Genomic DNA, 24,961 nt, shown 5'->3' with positions numbered 1-24,961 from the left:
AACTTGGCTGCTGCTGCTCGCCCCTGATGAGTCATCCCCCTCAACAGTACCCAAAGCGGTGTATCTGTTTTGCAGGGGGATGACCGCAGGGGACCCCTGCACTACCTTCCTTCCACTGCTAATCCTGATGGTCTCCCATCCCCTATCTGGCTGTGTAACCTTTACTTGCGGTAAGACCAACTCACTAAACATGCTATTCCCGTCATCCTCAGCATCGTGGATGCTCCAGAATAAATCCACCCATAGTTCCAGTGCCGCAATGAGGTCTATCAGGTGCTTCAGGCAGATGCACTTCCCGCAGAAGTAGTCGTCAGGGACACTGGAAGCGTCCCTGACTTCCCACATAGCACAGGAGTAGCATAACACGTGCCCGAGCTGTCATGCCATGACTTAACCATTAGATTAACTTAATTTGGCAACAACAATGCAAAAGGTTATTTACTGATAAAGAAAAAGAAAAGCTACTCACCAATCACCAGCCAATCACTTACCCCCTTGGGTGTGACGTCATCTTTCGATTTCTTTCTACTTCTTTTTGCCTTCTCTCCCTGCTGCAGCTGCACCAGCTGACCTCCTCTCCGAACTCCCGACGACTCACCGATGCTGGGCCTTTATAGGCCTCCCCCGGACTCCCGCACCGCCTCCTATCCAAACTCCCGATGACTCACCGACGCTGTGCCTTTATAGGCTTCCACCGGACTCCCGCACCGCCTCCTCTCCGAACTCCCGACGACGGGCCTTTATAGGCCTCCCCTGGACTCCTGCAGCGCCTCCTCTCCAAACTCCCGACAACTCACCAACGTTGGGCCTTTATAGGCCTCCCCCGGACTGCCGCACCGCCTCCTCTCCGAACTCCCGACGTCGGGCCTTTATTGGCCTCCCCTGGACTCCCGCACCGCCTCCTCTCCGAACTCCCGACGACGGGCCTTTATAGGCCTCCCCTGGACTCCTGCAGCGCCTCCTCTCCAAACTCCCGACAACTCACCAACGTTGGGCCTTTATAGGCCTCCCCCGGACTGCCGCACCGCCTCCTCTCCGAACTCCCGACGTCGGGCCTTTATTGGCCTCCCCTGGACTCCCGCACCGCCTCCTCTCCGAACTCCCGACGTCGGGCCTTTATTGGCCTCCCCTGGACTCCCGCACCGCCTCCTCTCCGAACTCCCGACGTCGGGCCTTTATTGGCCTCCCCTGGACTCCCGCACCGCCTCCTCTCCGAACTCCCGACGTCGGGCCTTTATTGGCCTCCCCCGGACTGCCGCACCGCCTCCTCTCCGAACTCCCGACGTCGGGCCTTTATTGGCCTCCCCTGGACTCCCGCACCGCCTCCTCTCCGAGCCATTTAGGACCGTGATGAGGAGAAACTTCTTCACTCAGAGAATTGTGAACCTGTGGAATTCTCTACCGCAGAAAGTTGTTGAGGCCAGTTCGTTAGATATATTCAAAAGGGAGTTAGATGTGGCCCTTACGGCTAAAGGGATCAAAGGGTATGGAGAGAAAGCAGGAATGGGGTACTGAAGTTGCATGATCAGCCATGATCATATTGAATGATGGTGCAGGCTCGAAGGGCCGAATGGCCTACTCCTGCATCTATTTTCTATGTTTCTATGTTTCTCTAACGTCCTTGCTTTTGTACTCTATGCCTCTATTTAAGAAGCCCAGAATCTCGGTATGCTCTTTGAACAGCTTTCTCAACCTGGCCTGCCACCTTCAACGATTTGTGTACATATATCCCCAGGTCGCTCTGTTCATGCACCCACTTTAGGATTGTACCCTTTAGTTTTTATTGCCCCTCCTCGTTCTTCCTACCAATATGTATCACTTTGCACTTTTCTGTGTTGAAGTTCTGCAATCCTGGTATCATTCTAGTAAATCTCTATTAAATCTCTCGTAAAATCTCGTAAATATAGAAGGTAAGTGGATTAATAGTTCATGCACACAGTTGGACAAACTGGAGGCCCTGGGAGGCCTCGAGAGTCAGGTCTGGCCAGGTAAATCTTCCATTAGATAGAAGCGAAGAGTTTGCAGAGAGCAAAATTCACCAGAAACCCCCCGCTGTGTTTGGGCTCATTCGAAAGAAAATTGAATTTGGGACTATCTACCGAAAAGTTTGGAACTCTAAAGTGCTTATGGAAGAAACTATGAACTTTAATAGAGTTATGAACTTTTACAAGACAAATTCAAGCCTGTGGGCGGACCTAGGGAACAAAGGAAGCCCACTTGATTATTGGAACTGTCTGGGTGTGAGGACTGAGGTAATCTGTCTGGAAGAATGAGTATTTGGAAATCTTCCTCCACAAGAGACATTACCATCACAGTATCACCCAGAGATAGCTCCCCAACATGGGTCTGGACAAACCATTTTCAGCATATATTTCACAAAGAGGCCCAATCCAGCCAGTATGCAAAAGACTAAGCACAAAAGGACATTGCAATTACCAAATTAATATTTCCATCAGGAAACAGTTTTCCGAAGATCAACCCACCCAAGACATATCAACTTTAACGAGCCCAACAAAACATTACAAAGAACCACCAAGCCCGCCAAAATTATACACAGGATTGTGAACAGATTGGGCGGCAAGATTAGAACACCGAAATCGTATAACTGGCCACTGTTTTCAACAGAGGTTAGACGAGGTTAGAGAGAGAGAAGAGAGAGTGGGGGAGAGAGGTGGTCGCTACTACCTCATCAAGACAAGGAGAGAAACCAACATGACAGTTGTAAAACTAACTTCTCCAGCCTCAAAGTCTTGAAGTCCTGAAGGAAGGAAGAACATCACCATCTACCATTAATTATCAAAAGGATTGCTAAGCATAAGTCCCTGCCCTGGAGTCTAACCTAGCTAGAATTAGATATTGGGAGGTGGGAGGTATAATTTTACTGCAACACCCTTTGAATGTGTAGTGTATAGTACTTTATTAGAGTGATTATTAGTTTGCCCTTGTACCTTTCCTTGTATTGTTATTTATTAGAGTGATTTTAAGTTTGACCGTGTATTTTCTTACGAGAGTAGTAGGCCTATATTACTTTGACTGTAATAAAACCAAAGTTCTTTGCATCAAACCAGTGTCCTCCGCACTTTTGACTCCCCCCCACCCAAATAAATCCAGAGTACAGAACCCAAGGGAGGGGGAGCGATTCAGAAGGGAACCTGACCCCCTCATAGAGACCACAACACACCCCAAACAGCATCCCCCGTTACACTTAGATAAAAAAATAAATTATCAAAAAAGCTCATTTTTTGTTCCCAGTCCCATTTATTGCCCAACTGAGAGACAGACAGAAAAGAACAAATGATTTGAAATAGTTATTCACAGTGGCAATCACCATTCACAAAATGGCCTCATTTTTAGTCGGCAGAGGTCAGCTTGGAGGTCACGGTACAGGAGGATTCCAGTTTCATGAGGTAATTTTAATTTCCAAATTACTAAATTAGCATTGAATGATTTAAAATGGGACATTCAGGGTAATATAAAGCAAGACGTGCATACAATATATTTTTCAGATCAAAATTATGGAGTGGGTTTTGGAGATTGTTATGGCGACAGATGCATGTTTGCCATTAGGTGGCAGTGCAGAACAGAGGAGGCTGAGGGGAGACCTCATTGAGGTGTATAAAATTAAGAGGGGCTAGATAGAGTGGATAGGAAGGACCTGTTTCCCTTGGCAGAGGGGTCAACAACCATGGGTGATAGATTTAAAATCATTGGGGGGAGGTATAGAGGAGATATGAGGGGAAATTTCTTCAACTAGAGGGTAGTGGGGATCTGGAACTCACTGCCTGAAAGGATAGTAGAGGCAGAAACCCTCAGCACATTTCAAAGATACTGGATGTAACCTACAGGGCTACGGTCCAAGAGCTGGAAAGTGGGATTAGGCTGGATAGCTCTTAGTTGGCCGGCGCGGACACGATAGGCTGAAATGGCCTCATTCCGTGCTGTAAATTTTGATGATTCTATGATTCTATGAGAATGGGTTAAAGAGACTGAGGCACACTCCTGAAGCAGATGGGGCTTTAGGAGAGAGAGAGATACCACGAGATCAAAAGAGGATCTGGAGTTGGGAATCAAGAGATGTCGATAAAACCACTGGGAACAGAGAGGCAAGGCCATCCCTGAAAACTACCGGTGCTAATTTCATTCCTTATATTTTCTCAGTCTGGACTGCTCTGTCGGTGCAACATCTCTTCCAAGAAATACAGTGTAAACATAGTCTTTTTGAGTGAAAAGGTGCAATCTGGGTTCATTCAACAATCTACAGGTGATACAATAGCCCTTTGGGACTACAATAAAGGTACGCGGAGTCAGAGGAAATGTATTAGCATGGATCGAGAATTGGCTGGCTAACAGAAAGCAGAGAGTCGGGATAAATGGGTCCTTTTCGGGTTGGAAATCAGTGGTTAGTGGTGTGCCACAGGGATCGGTGCTGGGACCACGACTGTTTACAATGTACATAGATGACCTGGAAGAGGGGACAGAGTGTAGTGTTACAAAATTTGCAGATGACACAAAGATTAGTGGGAAAGCGGGTTGTGTAGAGGACACAGAGAGGCTGCAAAGAGATTTAGATAGGTTAAGCGAATGGCCTAAGGTTTGGCAGATGGAATACAATGTCAGAAAATATGAGGTCATCCACCTTGGGAAAAAAAAAACAGTAAAAGGGAATATTATTTGAATGAGGAGAAATTACAACATGCTGCGGTGCAGAGGGACCTGGGGGTCCTTGTGCATGACTCCCAAAAAGTTAGTTTGCAGGTGCAGCAGGTAATCAGGAAGGGGAATAGAATGTTGGCCTTCATTGCGAGAGGGATGGAGTACAAAAGCAGGGAGGTCCTGCTGCAACTGTACAGGGTATTGGTGAAGCCGCAACTGGAGTACTGCATGCAGTTTTGGTCACCTTACTTAAGGAAGGATATACTAGCCTTGGAGGAGGTACAGAGACGATTCACTAGGCTGATTCCGGAGATGAGAGGGTTACCTTATGATGATAGATTGAGTAGACTGGGTCTTTACTCGTTGGAGTTCAGAAGGATGAGGGGTGATCTTATAGAAACATTTAAAATAATGAAAGGGATAGACAAGGTAGAGGCAGAGAGGTTGTTTCCACTGGTCGGGGAGACTAGAACTAGGGGGCACAGCCTCAAAATACGGGGGGAACCAATGGAGAAGGAATTTCTTCTCCCAGAGGGTTGTGAATCTGTGGAATTCTCTGCCCAAGGAAGCAGTTGAGGCGAGCTCATTGAATGTATTCAAATCACAGATAGATAGATTTTTAACCAATAAGGGAATTAAGGGTTATGGGGAGCGGGCGGGTAAGTGGAGCTGAGTCCACGGCCAGATCAGCCATGATCTTGTTGAATGGCAGAGCAGGCTCGAGGGGCTAGATGGCCTACTCCTGTTCCTAATTCTTATGTTCTTATGTAATGAAACCATTTTACCAGTTTTAAATTAAAATGTCAAGCCCGGGATTTACTCAGTACCAAACAACATCACCCCCGAGACCTTTTCTCTAGAGCAAACATGGAATGCTCCAGAAAGCCACTTTGTAACTTTACCAAATCATCTTTTTTCTGTTTTAACCACTTGGGAACAAACTACAAGTGGCTCACTGTCAGACTAAAGACAACAAAATGCCCCGAGACAATTAAAAGTAGGGTTTTATAGAAATAAAAGCCTTTGCGGATGATGGGACATTTCCCCAATTAATGCCACAGACTTTTAAGTTGAAGCCCAATTTGGAGGAGCAGATTCATGTCCCCAAAGTTCTAACATTCGTACCTTCAGGAATTGAAAGTGCTTGAGCATGACAGCCACCTCCTCCGTGTTGCGGCCTTCTTTCAGGAAGTCCAGCTCCAACGGCATGTTCTTCTTTGCTTCGTCAACCAGCCACGCGAAGCTAAAGTCGGGGAACATCCATGCCACGCCTTGAACCAGAACCTGTTGACAACACCCTGCATTACAATTGGTGCCAGTACCGTCTCATTTTACAATAAGATATAACCTTAAAGGAACCTAATCCCCTTGACCTTGCTTGACAAATCTAATAAATCCAATATACTAAATCTTTTGTACCTCATTAATATTGGGGAACTCATTCAGGAGTGTGGAAGTCGGGAGCTGATCTCGATTCCCCTCATTGACATTAGTAGTACACAGAAATAACTGCATTCATGCCATCGTCCTAAGGTGCAGTTGTTCAGAAGTCACATTTCATAACATTGCTTCTACACGTAGCCCGATGAGTGGCATGTGAACTGTAAAAGGTACAATGGGGAAGGGCCCATGTAATCCAGCTGGTAGCATGATCCTCATGCAGAGTAAAACAGATGTTTGAATCTTATGGCAGATGTCTCCCGCTATTAAGGTATGTAAATTGGGCAGTCCATTCATGCTTGTGCAGTCAGACCTCTAGTCATGGGCCATGAGGGGCAGTGAAGAACAATGCAATAGCGATCTTCTGAGGCAGATGGAATCTAAGATTCTGGGGTGCAAAGTTAAGGCGTGAGTATCCCTACCAACTCCATAAGGTTGGTAATGAGGGTTGCCAGGAAAGGCCTCCTTTCAAACTGATGCATTAGCATAAAACATAAGAAATAGAAGCAAGTGTAGGCCATTCGGCTCCTCGAGATTTCTCCACCATTCAACAAGAGCATGCCTGAAATTCTACATGAACTCCACTTTCCTGCCCTATCACCATTTCCCTTGATTCCCTTAGTGCCCAAGGTTCTATCTATCTCAGTCTTGAATATACTCAACAACTGAGCAATCACAGCCCTCTGGGTTAGATAATTCCAGAGACTCACGACCCTCCGTGTGAAGAAATTGCTCCTCAGCTCAGTCCTAAATGGCCAACTTCTTATCCTGAGTCTATGAGTTCTAGAAGCTCCAGCCAGGGGAAACAGCCTCTCAGCATCTACCCTGTCAAGCCCTCTCAGACTCTTATATGTTTCAATGAGATCACCTCTCATTCTTCTCAACACCAGAGAATATAGGCCCATTCCACTCGACCTCTCCTCATTGGACAACCCTCTCCTCCCAGGAATCAATCTACAATCTACAATCAACATTATTATACCGAACTCTGTCAGGAGAACAGCCTTCCACATCCAGCCATAAATGGACAATTAAACAACAGAAGGAGAAGGCTCCATGAATATTCCCATCCTCAACGATGGCGGAGCCCAGCACCTGAGTGTAAAAGACAACATTGAAGTGTTCGCAAGCATCTTCAACCAGATGTGCTGATTGCATGAGCCATCTTGGCCTCCTCCTGAGGTCCCCACCATCGCAGACGCCAGTCTTCAGCCACTTCGATTCACTCCGCGTGATATCAAGAAATGGCTGAGCGCACTGGAAACAGCAAAGGCTCTGGACCCCAACAACTTCCCGGCTGTTGTGCTGAAGACTTGTGCTCCAGAATGAGCCGTGTCTCTAGCCAAGCTGTTCTAATACAGCTGCAACAGTGGCATCAGCCGACAAAGTGAAAAATTGCCCAGGTATGTCCTGTACAGGACAACAGGACAAATCCAATCCGGCCAATTACCACCCCATCACTCTACTCTCAATCATCAGCAAGGTAATGGAAGGTGTCGCCGGCAGTGCTATCAAGTGGCACTTACTCACCAATAATCTGCTCACTGATGCTCAGTTCGAGTTCGCGAGGACACTCAGCTCCAGAGCTCATCACAGCCTTGGTCCAAACATGGACAAAGAGCTGAATTCCAGAGGTGAGGTGTGAATGACTGTCCTTGACATCAAGACAGTTTTTGACCGAGTGTGGCATCAATGAGCCCAAGTAAAACCAAAGTCAATGGGAATCATGGGGATAACTATCCAATGGCTGGAGTCATACCTAGCACAAAGAAGATGGTTGTGGTTATTATGTATGAAGAAAGAGTCAGACTGAATACTGTGAGCTCAACGTAAAGTATGACCTTATCCTTTTATTGCAGGTCTCCAGAGTGCCTCTCCAACCTGTGCGGCCTCCTTAAATACCTGTGCTCCCAAGGGATTATGGGATCCCTTGGGATGCCAGGGGATGAGCCCTCTGGTGGCTGTACAGAGTATATACAAGTTTACATGTATAACAATGGTTGTTGAAGGTCAATCATCACAGCCCCAGAACATCGTTGCAGGAGTTCCTCAGTGAGTTCCTAGGCCCAACCATCTTCAGCTGCTTCATCAATGACCTTCCCTCCAACATAAGGTCAGAAGTGGGGATGTTCGTTGATGACTGTACAGTATTCAGTTCCATTCGCACCTTCTCAGATAATGAAGCAGTCCATGCCCATATGCAGCAAGACCTGGACGACATTCAGGCTTGGGCTGAAATGTGACAAGAAACATTTGTGCCACACCAGTGCCGGCAATGGCTATCTCCAACAAGCAAGAGTCTAACCACTGCCCCTTGACATTCAACGGCATTACCATCGCCGAATCCCCACACCATCAACATCCTGGGGGTCACCATTGACCAGAAACTTAACTGGACCAGCCACATAAATACGGTGGCTACAGGAGCAGGTCAGAGGCTGGGTATTCTGCGGCAAGTGTCTCACCTCCTGATTCCCCAAAGCCTTCCCACCATCTACAAGGCACAAGTCTGGAGTGTGATGGAATACTCTCCACCTGCCTGGATCAGTCAGCTCCAACTATACTCAAGAAGCTCGACACCATCCAGGACAAAGCAGCCCACTTGATTGCCACCCCATCCATCATCTTAAATATTCACTCCCTCCACCACCGGCGCACCATGGCTGCAGTGTGTACCATCTACAAGATGCAATTCAGTAACACGCCAAGCATGCAATTCAGCAGCATCTCCCAAACCCACGACCTCTATTACCTAGAAGGACAAGGGCAGCAGGTGCAAGGGAACACAATCACCTCCAAGTTCCCCTCCGAATTACACACCCTGACGTGTAAATATATCGGCCGTTCCTTCATTGTCGCTGAGTTAAAATTCTGGACCTCCCACCCTGACAGCACTGTGGGGGTACCTTTACCACACGAACTGCAAGGGTTCAAAAAGGCGGCTCACCACCACCTTCTCAAGGGCAAATAGGGATGAGCAATAAATGCTGGCCTCGCCAGCAACGCCCACATCCCATGAATTAATAAAAAATAGACCATTCACAGCACCAAGTGAACATCCAAATTGGTAAAAAGAACCTTTCACCCTTGTCTAATTTATCATTCTACGAAATTATGTGTGGTAAAGGACGATAAGGTGAGGTTAATGCAACTGGAAACCTCTTAGAGCATTGTCCCCCTTCAGACAATGTTTAGCAGTGCTCAATTTTTGTTGTTTTTTGTATTGCTTTTTAATATGTTTTCTTTATTTACATATCAGGTATGCTGGGAAGAAACGGAGTGCGAATTCTACCAGTGATTGTAATGGTGTGGAAGGGTGTGGAAGGCAATCTGAAACTGGTTTGTAAACACACCAATCCCACGGGCACATGGATTTATGTCTTTGACCACAATGAAATAGAGGGTGTCGAGAACTTTACAGCGAATTACTGTCAGCAAGATGTTAAACCTATATGGTTACTAAAGTCAAGGAGTATTTGTGCTCTTGGGTTGTTGGGCGCAGGCTCAGGCCTCAGCCTGCCGATCTAGGTCAAGAATATGGCGGCCAGCTTTAAGCATCGCTGGAGGTGGCTATTTACAGATGCAGTCCACAACACTTTGCTGGGCTGAGAGCTCCTGGCACGTACTAATAAAGAAATCTGCCCCTCCAATTGCATAAAACGTTCTGCCAGAACCATTTGGCTCCAGACCTTGTCACAGCCTTGATTCAGAAATGGCTGTAAGAGCTGAATGCCAGAATGGAGGATGGGGTAGCTGCTCTCACGGTCAAGGCAACATTTAACCAAGTAAGGCACCAGTGATCCCCTGCAAAACTGAGGTCAATGGAATTGGGGGGGTGGGAGGGGAGGTGGGGGCAGGGTGGAGGTCAAAGGGAAAAGAGCCCAGTGGTTGGAGTCATACCTGACACAAAGGAAGATGATTGTGCTTGTTAGAGACCACAGTTCCAGGACATCTTTGCAGGAGTTCCTCAGGGAAGGTTCTATGGTTCATCAATGAATTTTCTCCCCTCATAAGGTCAGGATTGGGATTGTTTGCTGACAGGCACCCAATGTTCAGTTCCATTCATAACTCCACGCCAGCTTATATCAGGACCTGGACAACATCTAGACTTGGGCTGGCAAGTGGCAGGTAACATTCACACCGCACAAGTACCAGGTAATAACCATCTCAAACAAGTGAAAGCCCAGTCATCTTCCTTTGACCTTCAATGACAACACCATGGGCAAGTTTTCCATCATCATCATCTTGGGAGGCCAGCACTGACCACAAGCTGAACTGAACCAGTTCCCCTCTGTGTCACATACCACCCTGACTAGGACATATATCGCCGTTCCTTCATCGTCACTGACTCAATATCCTGAAGTTCCCATTGTGGGAGTACAGGTGTGACATCCGCAATCCGGAAACCTCGGGACCAAGACCGTTTTATATTCCGGGTATTTCCGGATTTTAAAACGTCTTTGCCTGGGCCAAGGTAGATAGGGGAGGGGAGGCGGGGTTCGAGTGGCCGAGGGAGTAGAGGGGGGAGTCGGGCGGGCCGAGATTAGGTGGGGGGATCGGTTGGGCCAGGCCAGGGCGAGGTCGGTCGGGCCGAGGCCGGTCGTCCAAGGTAGATTGGGCCGGGGCAGGGCTGAGCCAGGCATCCGAGTCCGGATTTCGAACATTTTCCGGTTTCCGGATGACCCTGCCGAATTTCGGAACTCTGGATTTCGGACGCTCAACCTGTACTATCACCACAAGGACTGCAGAAATTCAAGGAGAAGGCCAACAACCTTCTGAGGGTAATTAGGGATGGGCAATGAATGCAGCCTTGCCACTTCCGAGAACAAATAATAAAAAAAAAACACATTAGCTGCGGTGAAATTAAGGAGGACATACTCCACTCACAGGGGGAGTTTACAAACATTGTGGGCGAAATTGGCTATCGCCCCAATTGGGGGTGGTAACCTTTCCGAGGGCAGACATTCTGCACCAAGTGCAGATGTCCCACCCCAGAAGCGAAATTGAGATTTCCGCCCCTGTCGTGTGCTCCACTTGCTATCGGGGCAGGATCAAGGGCGATATGTAGGTGCATCGCATAGCATTACGCGGCCTCTCCACGTAGCGCTGACGCGTTTCAATGCCCCTCTCTTTCCATTAAAGGGGAGGGACGCTGCGAGCTCTGCAAGGCCATTTAATGAGCCTCCACTTGGCCACCATGGATACGGCACCAAAACGGAGCGCCAGGCTACACAATCGCGACCCGGACCCCGCGACATCGGCCTGACCGGTGAGTTGGAGAAAAAAAATGGTGGCGCGGAGCGCAGAGCACCTCCCCTTTAAGTTTCACCCGCCGATCAGTCTGCGACCTGGCGCGGGCCAATTTCTGCCACGAAGCGGAAAGAGGTCTCCGCCCATGGCGATGACTTCATAGCTACCAGTGGGGGCACGGCACGACAGGATTCGCACCTCCGCTAACTCCCACGCAATTTTGTGGGAGCTGGTAGCGCCACTCCTCCCCCCACCCACCCCCACACCCCCCCTCCCAGCCCCCCGGGCGAGAACACGTTTGCTGCCTGTCAACGCCCCACGGAGGCACACAACAGGGGAATTTCACGCTCCCTTATTTCTTATGCAGCGTGTGTTCACGATTGGTTGAAGAAGAGATTGTCCCAGGGATGGAGAGAGTTCAGAGGAGTGTCCGTTGAACACTGGTTTGACAATGCAATGACACTTTTCAACTTCACTTATGCCATCCCTTGTTTTATGGGTATCAAACAAAATATTTGTGAGCTTGGCCAGTCAGCCCAACCTGCCCACTCCTTCCACAGAATCTACGCTATTATGGACTCTACCCAACTTACTTAATGACCTGAGGGAATATTCTGCATAAACATTCCTGATCCCCAAAGGATAATGAAAAGAAACTGCAAACTGTCCACTTATTTATTCCTACCCAGCCCTCGCTCCCAACCCAAACCTTGCAGCACAGTCAAATGTTATCTCCTCATGAGGCATTTGATCACCCCTGGCTATGCTTAGCCCTATGATCTTCAGTCCTCTCCTCATTTAGATTAGATAGATCCCAACATTCAAAATAGCTTTCATGGAACCCACGCTTCACAGGTCCACCGCTCCATGCAAACCGATTTGCCAAACATTTTGGAATGATTTTTGCACACCATTAAAAGGTGAGTATGGGTTCCCTCCATTCCCTAGCAAATACTGGGATAGTTTCTCTGTTCAGGGATTTGGCAGCTCTGATAAAGTTCGGCAACGATCGAACTTTCAAAATGACTGCAACAATCTGTGCATAAAACTGCTTGAGGCTTATTGATTTTAATGAAGGTATATAGCTCCTTTAATAAAAGCTCTACACCTAACCTTTAAGCCTGTCATGTTTACGAAAGCTAATGCCACTGCTTTGATTCTGGGGCGATACTTGTTTAATTAATGACCCAAATATCAACCAACATGGTTCACATTTATTTCAGCTCTACAATCATTAACTGCACTGTGGATTACGCTATACAAATATATATTGCTGTTTAGGCTACAGTGATAAATTTTTGCCACAAAGGTTACGGAGGTGTATGCCAGCACATTGATTTGGGGCAATATATTTTCCTCTTAAAGGTCACAGCTTGATCAATTATCCCCGGCAGTCAGGAAATCCAAGTGTGAAATAATTCACAATCTCTTTTATTGCACAGTGTAATTGTCAAATACTCCACACGTCGCAGACCATGGTATTCCCTTGTGGAGCATAGGGTCATCTGACGATGATTGGACTCCGGCTAATATATCACACTGTTGGGAGCGGGCTGTGCCAGGGACTGGGGGTAGTCGGCAATTATTTCAAGCTGACACGCACTGACTACACATTATTGTCCACCAATAAACATTAGCGACCTCGACCACGCCAACATCCCCAGCATTGAAGCACTGACCACACTTGATCAGCTCCGCTGGGCAGGCCACATTGCCCGCATGCCAGACACTAAACTCCCAAAGCAAGTGCTCTACTCGGAACTCCTTCACAGCAAACGAGCCAAAGGTGGGCAGAGGAAACATTACAAGGATACCCTCAAAGCCTCCCAGATAAAAGTGCAACATCCCCACCGACACCTGGAGGTCCCTGGCCAAAGACCGCCCTAAGTGGAGGAAGTTCATATGGGAGGGCGCTGAGCACCTCAAGTCTCATCGACGAGAGGATGCAGAAATCAAGCGCAGGCAGCGGAAAGAGCGTGCGGCAAACAAGTCCCACCCTCCCTTTCCTTCAACGACTATCTGTCCCACCTGAGACAGGGACTGTGGCTCTCATATTGGACTGTTCAGGCACCTAAGGACTCATGTTTAGAGTGGAAGCAAGTCTTCCTCGATTCCGAGGGACTGCCTATGATGATGATGATGACTGGCCTGAATGCGAGCTCCGGGGCAGGAGGACATGTTGCTGCTCCAAATGTTTAAAAGAGTCAAGCTTGTGATGGGTCATTTTAAAGCAGAAAATGATGACCATTTCTTGAGAGAGATGACCCTACAGTTATGTGGAGAGACTAGAGAAACATAGAAACATAGAAAAAGGTGCAGGAGTAGGCCATTCGGCCCTTCGAGCCTGCACCACCATTCAATAAGATCATGGCTGATCATTCACCTCAGTACCCCTTTCCTGCTTTCACTCCATACCTCTTGATCCCTTTAGCATTAAGGGCCATATCTAACTACCTCTTGAAGCTATCCAATGAACTGGCATCAACAACTCTCTGAGGTAGAGAATTCCACAGGTCAACAACTCTCTGAGTGAAGAAGTTTCTCCTCAGCTCAGTCCTAAATGGCTTAGACTGTGTCCCCTTGGTTCTGGACTTCCACAACATTGGGAACATTCTTCCTGCATCTAACCAGTCCCGTAAGAATTTTATATGTTTCTATGAGATCTCCTCTCATCCTTCTAAACTCCAGTGAATACAGGCCCAGACGATCCAGTCTCTCCTCATGTGTCAGTCCTGCCATCCTGGGAATCAGTCTGGTGAACCTTCGCTCCACTCCCTCAATAGAAAGAACGTCCTTCCTCAGATTAGGAGACCAAAACTGAACACAATATTCCAGGTGAGGCCTCACTAAGACCCTGTGCAATTGCAGTAAGCACTCCCTACTCAAATCCCCTAGCTATGAAGGCCAACATACCATTTGCCTTCTTCACCGCCTGCTGTATCTGCATGCCAACTTTCAATGACTGATGTACCATGACACCCAGGTCTCATTGCACCTCCCCTTTTCCTAATCTGCCGCCATTCAGATAATATTCTGCCTTCGTGTTTTTGCCTCACATTTATCCACATATACTGCATCTGCCATGCATTTGCCCACTCACCTAACCTGTCCAAGTCACCCTGCAGTCTCTTAGCATCCTCCTCACAGCTCACACTGCCACCCAGCTTAGTGTCATCTGCAAACTTGGAGATATTACACTCAATTCCTTCATCTAAATCATTGATGTATATTGTAAATAGCTGGGGTCCCAGCACTAATCACTGCCTGCCATTCTGAAAAGGACCCGTTTATCCCGACTCTCTGTTTCCTGTCTGCCAACCAGTTCTCTGTCTACAGCAGTAAATTACTCCCAATACCTTGTGTTTTAATTTTGCACACCAATCTCTTGTGTGGGACCTTGTCAAAAGCCTTTTGAAAGTCCAAATACACCACATCCACTGGTTCTCCCTTGTCCACTCTGCTAGTTACATCCTCAAAAAATTCTAGAAGATTTATCAAGCATGATTTCCCTTTCATAAATCCATGCTGGCTTGGACCAATCCTGTCACTGCTTTCCAAAAGCGTTGCCATTTTATCTTTAATAATTGATTCCAACATTTTCCCCACTACTGATGTCAGACTAACCGGTCTATAATTACCCGTTTTCTCTCTCCCTCCTTTTTTAAATTAGGATTGTTCTCCTTAAAGTGGGAAAGGTTAAGAGGTGATTTAATAGAGGTGTTCAAAATTATGAGGGATTTTGATAGAGTAGATAGGGAGAAACTGTTTCGACTTGCAGGAGGGTCAGTCGCCAGAGGATACAGATTTAAAATAATTGGCAAAGGAACCATTGGAGAGATGAGAAGAATTTGTTTTACGCAGCGAGTTGTTATGATCTGGAATGCACTGCTGGAATGGTGGTGGAAGCAGATTCAATGGGAGCTTTCAAAAGGAAATTGGATACAGCCTTGAAAAGCAAAAATTTGCAGGGCTATTGGAAAAGAGCAGGGGGAGTGGGACTAATTGGGGAGCTCTTTCAAAGAGCCGGCACAGGCACGACAGGCTGAATGGCTTCCTTCTGTGCTGTAAGATTCTATGATGTCGTGGGACATTTTATTACGTTTATAAATACAAGTTGTTGTTGCTGAGAGGAGGACAGGTAATGTTGCAATCTTCTGAGATTTATTGGTCCAATGATGGGCTATCTCCAATATTATGTCATGGCAGCTCTGCAGTCCTGCCACATCCAGCTGTAAATGTTGGTGACAATTAAACAACTAACAGGAGGAGGAGGAGGCTCCATGAACATCCCCCATCCTCACTGATGGGGATGCAGGCGAGTACAAAAGACAATGCTGAAGTGTTCGCAACCATATGCAGTCAGGTATGCTGAGTGGATGATCCATCTCGGCCTCCTCCTCCGGTCCCCACCATCACGGATGCCAGTCTTCAGGCAATGCGATTCGCTCCACATGATATCAAGAAACGGCTAAGTGCACTGGATACAGCAAAGGCTATGGGCCCTGATAACATGTGGCTGTAGCACTGAAAACTTGTGCTCCTGAACCAGCCGCACCTCTAGCCACTTTCTTCCAGTGCATGAACCGAAATAGTAGAAAATTGCCTGGGAACATCCTGTCCACAAAAAGCAGGACAAATCCAAGGCAGTGTTTGACCGAGTGTGACGTCAAGGAGCCCTAGTAAAACTGACGTCATTGGGAATCAGGGGAAAAACTCTCTACTGGCTGGAGTCATAGCTAACAGAAAGAAAGATGGTTGTGGTTGCTGGAGGTCAATCATCACAGCCCCAGGAGAGTTCTGCAGGAGTTCTTCAGGGCAGTGTTACAGACCCAACCATCTTCAGCTGCTTCATCAATGACCTTCCCTCAAGCATAACATCAGAAGTGGGAATGTTCACTGATGATTACACAGTGTTCAGTTCCATTCACAATTCCTCAGATACTCAATCAGTCCATGCCCGCATGCAGCAAGACCTGGGCAACATCCACGCTTGGGCTGATAAGTGGCAAGTAACATTCACACCACACAAGTACTAGAAGAGTGAATCATCTCCTAACTCCCTAAAACCTTTCCACCATCTGCAAGGCACAAGTCAGGAGTGTGATGGAATACTCTCCACTTGCCTGTCTGAGTACAGCTCCAACAACCTAAAGAAACTCAACACCATCCAGGATAAAGCATCCCGTTTGCTTGGCACCCCAACAACCACCTTAAACATTCACTCTCTCCACCACTGGCGAACCGTGGCTGCAGTGTGTACCATCTACAAGATGCATTGCAGCAACTCGCCAAGGCTTCTTCGATAGCACCTCCCAAACACACGACCTCTACCACCTAGAAGGACAAGGGCAACAGGTGCATGGGAACTACATCATATGCAAATCCCGCTCCAAGTCACACACCATTTCTTCATCGTCACTGGGTCAAAATCGTGCACTCCCTCCCTAACAGCTCTGTGGGAATACCTTCACCACAAGGACTGCAGCGGTTCAAGAAGGCAGCTCACCACCACCTTCTCAACGGCAATCAGGGATGGGCAATTTATGCTGGCCTTGCCAGCGACATCCACATCCCATGAATGAATTTTTTTTAAATGTCTATCCTATTCACCTCAACTACTCCCTGTGGTAGCGAGTTCCACATCCTAATTATTCTCTGAGCAAAGAAATTTCTCCCATTCATCATCATCATAGGCAGTCCCTCGGAATCGAGGAAGACTTACTTCCACTCTAAAAATGAGTCCTTAGGTGGCTGAACAGTCCAATACGAGACCCACAGTCCCTGTCACAAGTGGGACAGATAGTCGTTGAGGGAAATGGTGGGTGGGACAGGTTTGCCGCACGCTCTTTCCGCTGTCTGCGCTTGATTTCTGCATGCTCTCGGCGACGATACTCGAGGTGCTCAGCGCCCTCCCGGATGCACTTCCTCCACTTAGGGCGGTCTTTGGCTAGGGACTCCCAGGTGTCGGTGGGGATGTCGCACTTTATCAGGGAGGCTTTGAGGGTGTTCTTGTAATGTTTCCTCTGCCCACCTTTGGCTCGTTTGCCGTGAAGGAGTTCCGAGTAGAGCGCTTGCTTTGACTTATCTTATATTCATGGCTGCCAGTTTTGGACTCTTCACAAGTGCAAACATCTTATCCTCATCTATGCTATCAAATCACTTCATAATCTTAGAGACCCCTATTAGCTCACCTCTCGTTCTTCTCTTTTCTAGAGAAAAGAGTCCCATACTGTTTAGTCTTTCCTGACAGTTGCATCAGGCATCAGTGCTTCAGATCTGACTGCGAGGAACTTTTCACATGTTAATCTTTATTTTAAAAAATCATTCTGATGTGGAATCTACAAAAGAAACTGGCTAAACAACCAATTTGCAAAGAAGTTGCTGCCAGATAGCTGCCGGATAGAAATTTCACCCATTTTCTCTTTGCCTCACTGAATTACACACAAGATTTGGAGACTTGCATTTCAAGTGGGATCTTCAAGGGGGAATAAAAAAGACACAGTGCTCGTCTTTGAACATTTCAAGGTTGTTTAAACTGCCCGAGTACAAAGACTGCACTCGCTCTTAATCCACTGAGTGCCTTTATGAAGTCCTTAGAGCTTTGTATTGATTTCTCTCCTGTCCCCTACACACCGTTTTATAAATGTTGCATTTTAAATGTTGGTTATGTCTGATTAATAAAAATTCATATTCATGGCATCCTGGAGGTTTGTTTTTTTTGTCAGCAGCTACTTTTGGAATATAATTTACAACTTTAAGATAGCATCTTGTTTTGAAAAAAAACTCATCTATTTTCTATCACAAAGACACAGCACGCTCTTAACGAAAATGAGAGTGCTGTTCCAAGAGGTGATAAATGATTCTGAAGTGACTATCATAAACAAACAGCAGCAATACTTGGTTCAAAGGGAGGGGGGGGGGGGGGGGCGAGTGACAATTGCAGAGATAACTATAACTTGTACTTTTTGGCTGCACGAATAAATGGGAACATACTGCAGCAGAAGGGGGAGTCCTTTGGTGAATCGGCAGAGAAAGGAATGGATAAGGAGTTCCTGTACACTTTTCGGGCTGTCAGTGAGACCAATCCCACCCTGGCTGATAAGGTGGGATACTTCTGACAGGGTTAGTTGTCACAAGGATGGGAGGAGGCCTGTGTGGAGCAGAAACACCGGTATCAACCATGTAGGCCGAATGGCCTGATCCAGTGCTGAAAATACAATATCATTCCATGTAACAGCAAGGAGGACTGGGCAAGAGCAGGAAGACAACAATTATTCCGATTTTATTTTATTTAATTACCATTCAGTAGCTTTAAATTTGAACCTGAGTATGGTTACAAGGCACTGAAGCAGGTGTCTGGAGTTACTGCAGAAACCCTTCAGTAAATTCCCTGCTGAGATGAACTACACTTCATTACCAGTACAATTAACAAGCTCTCTGGTAAATCTTTTCTGTTAAACGCAAAATAATCACAATATATTGCGTTTTCACTGAGGGCAAATTCACATCATTACATAAACAAGTAAAACAGAATTTAATTAAAAACTACCAATGAATAGGGCTACAAAAAACATATGGGTCCTGAGAGAACAGGCTAAATGTTACTGCTCATGTAATAAGTGTCTTAATAATATTTACTGAACAATGAAAATGACTTAATTATAACTGGAGCGCTGTAGAGCCACTGCATCTTGCTGTTCAAAGGGACACTGGGCAGTTTGCAGGAAGATTGCAGAAAGTAAGAAACTCAATCGGAAAGAATGAGTCAGAGTAAAGAGAGAGAACATAAGAACATAAGAAATAGGGGCAGGAGAAGGCCATATCTCCCCTCGAGCCTGCTCCGCCATTTAATACGATCATGGCTGATCCGATCATGGACTCAAGTCCACTTCCCTGCCCACTCTGCATAACCCCTTATTCCCTTATCATTTAAGAAACTGTCTATTTCTCTCTTAAATGTATTCAATGTCCCAGCTTCCACAGCTCTCTGAGGCAGTGAATTCCACAGATCCACAACCCTCACAGAAGAAATTTCTCCTCATCTCAGTTTTAAATAGGCGGCCCCTTATTCTAAGATTATGCCCTCTAGTTCTAGTCTCCCCTATCAGCGGAAACATCCTCTCTGCATCCACCTTGTCAAGCCCCCTCATAATCTTATATGTTTCTATGAGATCCCCTCTCATCCTTCTAAGCTCCAGTGAATAAAGGCCCAGTTGATCCAGTCTCTCCTCATATGACAGTGAAGCCATCCCTGGAATCAGTCTGGTGATCCTTCGCTGCACTCCCTCAATAGCAAGAACGTCCTTCCTTAGATTAGGAGACCAAAACTGAACACAATATTCCAGGTGAGGCCTCACTAAGGCCGTGTACAACTGCAGTAAGATCTCCCTGCCCCTATACTCAAATTCCCTCGCTATGAAGGCCAACATACCACTTGCCTTCTTCACCGCCTGCTGTACCTGCATGCCCACTTTCAGTGACTGATGTACCATGACACCCAGGTCTCGTTGCACCTCCCCTTTTCCTAATCTGCCGCAATTCAGATAATATTCTGCCTTCGTGTTTTTGCCCCCAAAATGGATAACATCACATTTATCCACATTATACTGCATCTGCCATGCATTTGCCCACTCACCTAACCTGTCCAAGTCACCCTGCAGCCTCTCAGCGTCCTCCTCACAGCTCACACCGCCATCCAGTTTAGTGTCATCCGCAAACCTGGAGAGATTACACTCAATTCCTTCATCTAAATCGTTAATGTATATTGTAAAGAGCTGGGGTCCCAGCACTGAGCCCTGCGGCACCCCACTAGTCACTGCCTCCCATTCTGAAAAGGACCCGTTTATCCCGACTCTCTGCTTCCTGTCTTCCAACCAATTCTCTATCCACGCCAGTACATTACCCCCAATACCATGTGCTTTAATTTTGCACACCAATCTCTTGTGCGGGACCTTGTCAAAAGCCTTTTGAAAGTCCAAATACGCCACATCCACTGGTTCTCCCTTGTCCACTCTACTAGTTACATCCTCAAAAAATTCCAGAAGATTCGTCAAGCATGATTTCCCTCTCATAAATCCATGCTGACTTGGTCTGATCCTGTCACAGCTTTCCAAATGTGCTGCTATTTCATCCTTAATGATTGATTCCAACATTTTCCCCACTACTGATGTCAGACTAACCGGTCTATAATTACCCGTTTTCTCTCTATCTCCTTTTTTTTTTTAAAAGTGGTGTTACATTATAGCTACCCTCCAGTCGATAGGAACCGATCCAGAGTTGATAGACTGTTGGAAAATGATCACCAATGCATCCACTATTTCTATGGCCACTTCCTTAAGTACTCTGGGATGCAGACTATCAGGCCCCAGGGATTTATCGGCCTTCAATCCCATCAATTTCCCTAACAAAATTTCCCGCCTAATAAGGATATCCTTCAGTCCCTCCTTCTCACTCGACCCACTGTCCCATAGTGCATTCGGAAGGTTATTTGTGTCTTCCTTCGTGAAGACAGACCGAAGTATTGGTTCAATTGGTCTGCCATTTCTTTGTTCCCTATTATAAATTCACCTGAATCCGACTGCAAGGGACCTACGTTTGTCTTCACTAATCTTTTTGTCTTCACATATTTATAGAAGCTTTTGCAGTCAGTTTTTATGTTAACTGCAAGCTTCCTCTCGTACTCTATTTTCCCCCTCTTAATTAAACCCTTAGTCCTTCTCTGTTGAATTCTAAACTTCTCCCAGTCCTTATTTTTGTTGCTTTTTCTGGTCAATTTATATGCCTCTTCCTTGGCTTTAGCACTATCCTTCATTTCCCTTGTTAGCCATGATTGAGCCACCTTCCCCGTTTTATTTTTACTCCAGACAAGGATGTACAATTGCTGAAGTTCATCCATGTGATCTTTAAATGTTTGCCATTGCTTATCCACCGTCAACCCTTCAATCATCTCTGGAATCAGCCTGGTGAACCTTCTCTGAACTGCCTCCAAAGCAAGTATATCCTTTCTTAAATACGGAACCTAAACTGCATGCAGTATTCCAGGTGTGGCCTCACCAATACCTTATATAGCTGTAGCAAGACTTCCCTACTTTTATACTCCATCCCCTTTGCAATAAACGCCAAGATTCCATTGGCTTTCCTGATCACTTGCTGTACCTGCATATTAACCTTCTGTGTTTCATGCACAAGTACCCCCAGGTCCCGCTGTGCTGCAGCACTTTGCAATCTTTCTCCATTTAAATAATAACTTGCTCTTTGATTTTTTTCTGCCAAAGTGCATGACCTCACACCTTCCAAAATTATACTCCATCTGCCAAATCCCTGCCCACTCACCCATCCCTCTTCAGATTTTGTGTGTCCTCCTCACACATTGCTCTTCCTCCCATCTTTGTATCATCGACAAACCTGGCTACGTTACACTAAGTCCCTTCCTCCAAGTTGTTAATATAGACTGTAAATAGTTGGGGTCCCAGCACTGATCCCTGCGGCACCCCACTGGTTACTGATTGCCAACCCGAGAATGATCCATTTATCCCGACTCTCTGTTTTCTGTTCGTTAGCCAATCCTCTATCCATGCTAATATATTACCCCGTGCAAGAGGATGCAGGAGGAGGAAAAGTGTGTGGGTGACATATTTACACAAATCATTCACTTCCAAGAATGGCCTGCTACTAATATCTCTGCTCAAACATGGCTATGTTGGTTGCCAAGGCAATTTCACGAATTGTGCACTTCTACTGGTCATTTTTTGGATGTAGAGAGAGTGTCATGCTGTAAAAAGTTCAATCAGAATTTCCAGAATAAGGCAGTGGCAACCACAGAACCCCACCTGATGAAGCCAGGCAAGTACTGTGACCCAATAAAGTCACAGACTGGGCAAGTCCCCATGGTTCTCCCAACGCAGCCAGCTGAGGCCTAGTGACCAAGGTCAAACCAAACAACTTGATTCAGCCCTTAAACATTCATTGCTCCCAGTACGTGTACAGACATGCTGGCAAACACAGTGTCAGCTGTGCCTCGTTGGGAGCACACTTGCCTCTGAGTCAAAAGGTTGTGGGTTCAAGTCCCACCCCATACATAAACACATAAATCTAGGCTGACACACCCAGTGCAGTGGTAAGGAGGTGCCGTCTTTCAGATGAGACGTTAAACTGAGGCCCCGTCTGCTCTCGCAGCTGGACGTAAAAGATCCCATGGCACTATTTCGAAGAAGAGCAGGGGAGTTATCCCCGGTGTCCTGGCCAGTATTTATCAACATAGCAAAAAGTAGTTTATCGGATCATTATCACATTGCTGTTTGTGGGAGCGTGCTGTGCGCAAATTGGCTGCTGTGTTTCCCACATTACAACAGTGACTACACTCCAAAAGTACTTCATTGACTGTAAAGCGCTTTGAGACGTCTTGTGGTTATGAACGGCGCTATATAAATACAAGTCTTTCTTTTAATACACGGACCTACTCTTCCACAAGCACCATGCAATCAAAGTGCACAATAGCCTCATGAGATACCTATCTCTACATAAGCATGAATCAAACTGTCAAGGTTTTCAACCATGACATCTTTTTGTTCTGTTCAAATAGTTATGTAATGATTGCAAAAAATGTTCAGCGCAGAACAGGCCATTTGGCCCAACTGCCCCATGCCGGTGTTTATGCTCCACATATGCTCATGCTCCCGCTCATCTTCATCTAACTCGATCAGCAAAACCTTCTATTCCTTTCTCCCTCATGTACTTCTCTAGCTTCTATTAAAATGTACCTAGGCTATTCTCCCCCACAGTAGTGAGTTCCATATTCTAACTACTCTCTGAATAAAGAAGTTTCTCCTGAATTGCTTATTGGATTGATTTGTGACGAGCATATATTTTTGATCCTTCGTTTTGGATTCCTCCACAAGTGGAAACATCTTCTCGACTTTTACCCTATTGAACCCCCTCATAATTTTTAAGGACCTCAGCGTTATCTTTTCTAGAGAAAAGAGCTCCAGCCTGTTTAATTTTGCACAAAATCACAGGATATGCTTATTTAGACAATTTTCTCACAGGGAATATCACAAAAGGAGACTCAAGTTAACAACAATGTGGGCAGGGTTCTCCCGTTAGAACACCCTCCCCATCCCATAACTTCGGCAGAAGGTAACGTAGTGGTTGTGTTACTGGTCTAGTAATTCGGAGGCCAGGACTAATAATCCTAAGACGCGAGTTCAAATCCCACCACGGCAGCTGGGGAATTTAAATTCAGTTAATTAAATAAATCTGGAATAAAAAGCTAACATCAGTAATGGTGACCCATAAAAACGACCAGAATATCGTAAAACCCCATCTGGTTCACGAATGACCTTTAGGGAAGGAAATATACCATCTTTATCCAGTCTGGCCTATACGTGACTCTAGACTTTAGCTGCCCTCTGAAATGGCCTAGGAAGTCATTCAGTTGTACCAAACTGCTATGACACAGCCACTGCGGGAGGACCGCAGCGATTCAAGGTGGCGGCTCACCACCACCATCTCAAGGACAACTAAAGATGGGCAATAAATGCCAGCCTTGCCAGCAACGCCTGTACCCCATGAATGCATAAATGAAGAGCTGAGGAGACCCTGACAAAATGATGGAAATGCTGATTATGCTGTTCTGCCGCAGCTCTTCCACCAAAGTTACATGCCGACTAACGCCAGGGAAATTCACCCCCAAAGTCATCTCAGCTGTTAAACATCGGGGCCTAGAAATCCGTCTTGGGCGGTGGTACAAACTGGGCGGCATGGAATTGGACGCCCGTTATACACAGTTACTGATGTTCAGTTCCATTGCACTGGGTATAATGGCCGATATCGGATGGGCTGCCTGTTATATACAACGCCCGATGTTCAGTTCCATTACACTGGGTATAATCGGCAGTATCGGATGGGCTGCCCGTTATATACAGCGCCCGATGTTCAGTTCCATTGCACTGGGATATAACGGGCGTCCGATCCAATACCACCTGTTTTGCGCCACCACCCGAGACTCCACAACTGTACGCCAGACTGCTCGTGAGCATCACCACAGGAGATCAGCTAGTAGTATATTAAAATCTCGCATGTAGCTGTGTCACACTTTTAACGACTCCTTGAAATGTCTGATTAGTTCCTGGAAAATTTGGGACCAATGGAAAAGAAAATACAAAAGGCCGACTTGTCCATCTCTCGGAAAAACCTTTCCAAATCACACGTCTGTTCACCAACCTCCGATCTACATCCATTTCCATGTACAACATGAACCGAACATACGTCATAGCTTTCAACTCTCCATGAGCCACGCCAAGCAACATCCACTGGCGTCTTTACTACAATTGAGGACCTGGGCCTGAGAATAAAGACTAAAAAGAAAAGGCTGAGGGGTCTTTGAAATTATGAAAGGTTTTGATAGAGTGGATACAAAGAGAGTGTTTCCACTTGTGGGGAAGAGCAGAACTAGAGGCCATCAATATAAGATAGTGAACAAGAAAACGGAAAAGAGTGACTAAAGTAAATGTTGGTCCCTTAGAAGATGAGAAGGGGGATTTAATAATGGGAAATGTAGAAATGGCCGAGACCTTAAACAATTATTTTGCTTCGGTCTTCACAGTGGAAGACACAAAAA

The 24,961-nt window shown here is 46.3% G+C and overlaps 1 protein-coding gene across 5 annotated transcripts in view; it reads right to left on the bottom strand.

Moving 5' to 3' along the window:
• adck1 (aarF domain containing kinase 1) overlaps window positions 1-24,961 on the bottom strand; it is a 905,505-nt gene that overhangs the window by 409,787 nt on the left and 470,757 nt on the right. For all 5 annotated transcript variants that reach the window (XM_070879623.1, XM_070879622.1, XM_070879626.1 and 2 more), the window contains one exon: window positions 5,779-5,937. In XM_070879623.1, coding sequence (XP_070735724.1) covers window positions 5,779-5,937 — 159 coding nt within the window. The remainder of the gene's footprint in view (window positions 1-5,778; window positions 5,938-24,961) is intronic.

The sequence above is a fragment of the Pristiophorus japonicus genome, chromosome 4 (assembly GCF_044704955.1).
Source record: "Pristiophorus japonicus isolate sPriJap1 chromosome 4, sPriJap1.hap1, whole genome shotgun sequence".
Lineage (NCBI taxonomy): Eukaryota > Metazoa > Chordata > Chondrichthyes > Pristiophoridae > Pristiophorus > Pristiophorus japonicus.
Note: the sequence above shows the minus strand (reverse complement) of the source record. Positions and strands in the feature narration are given on the sequence as shown.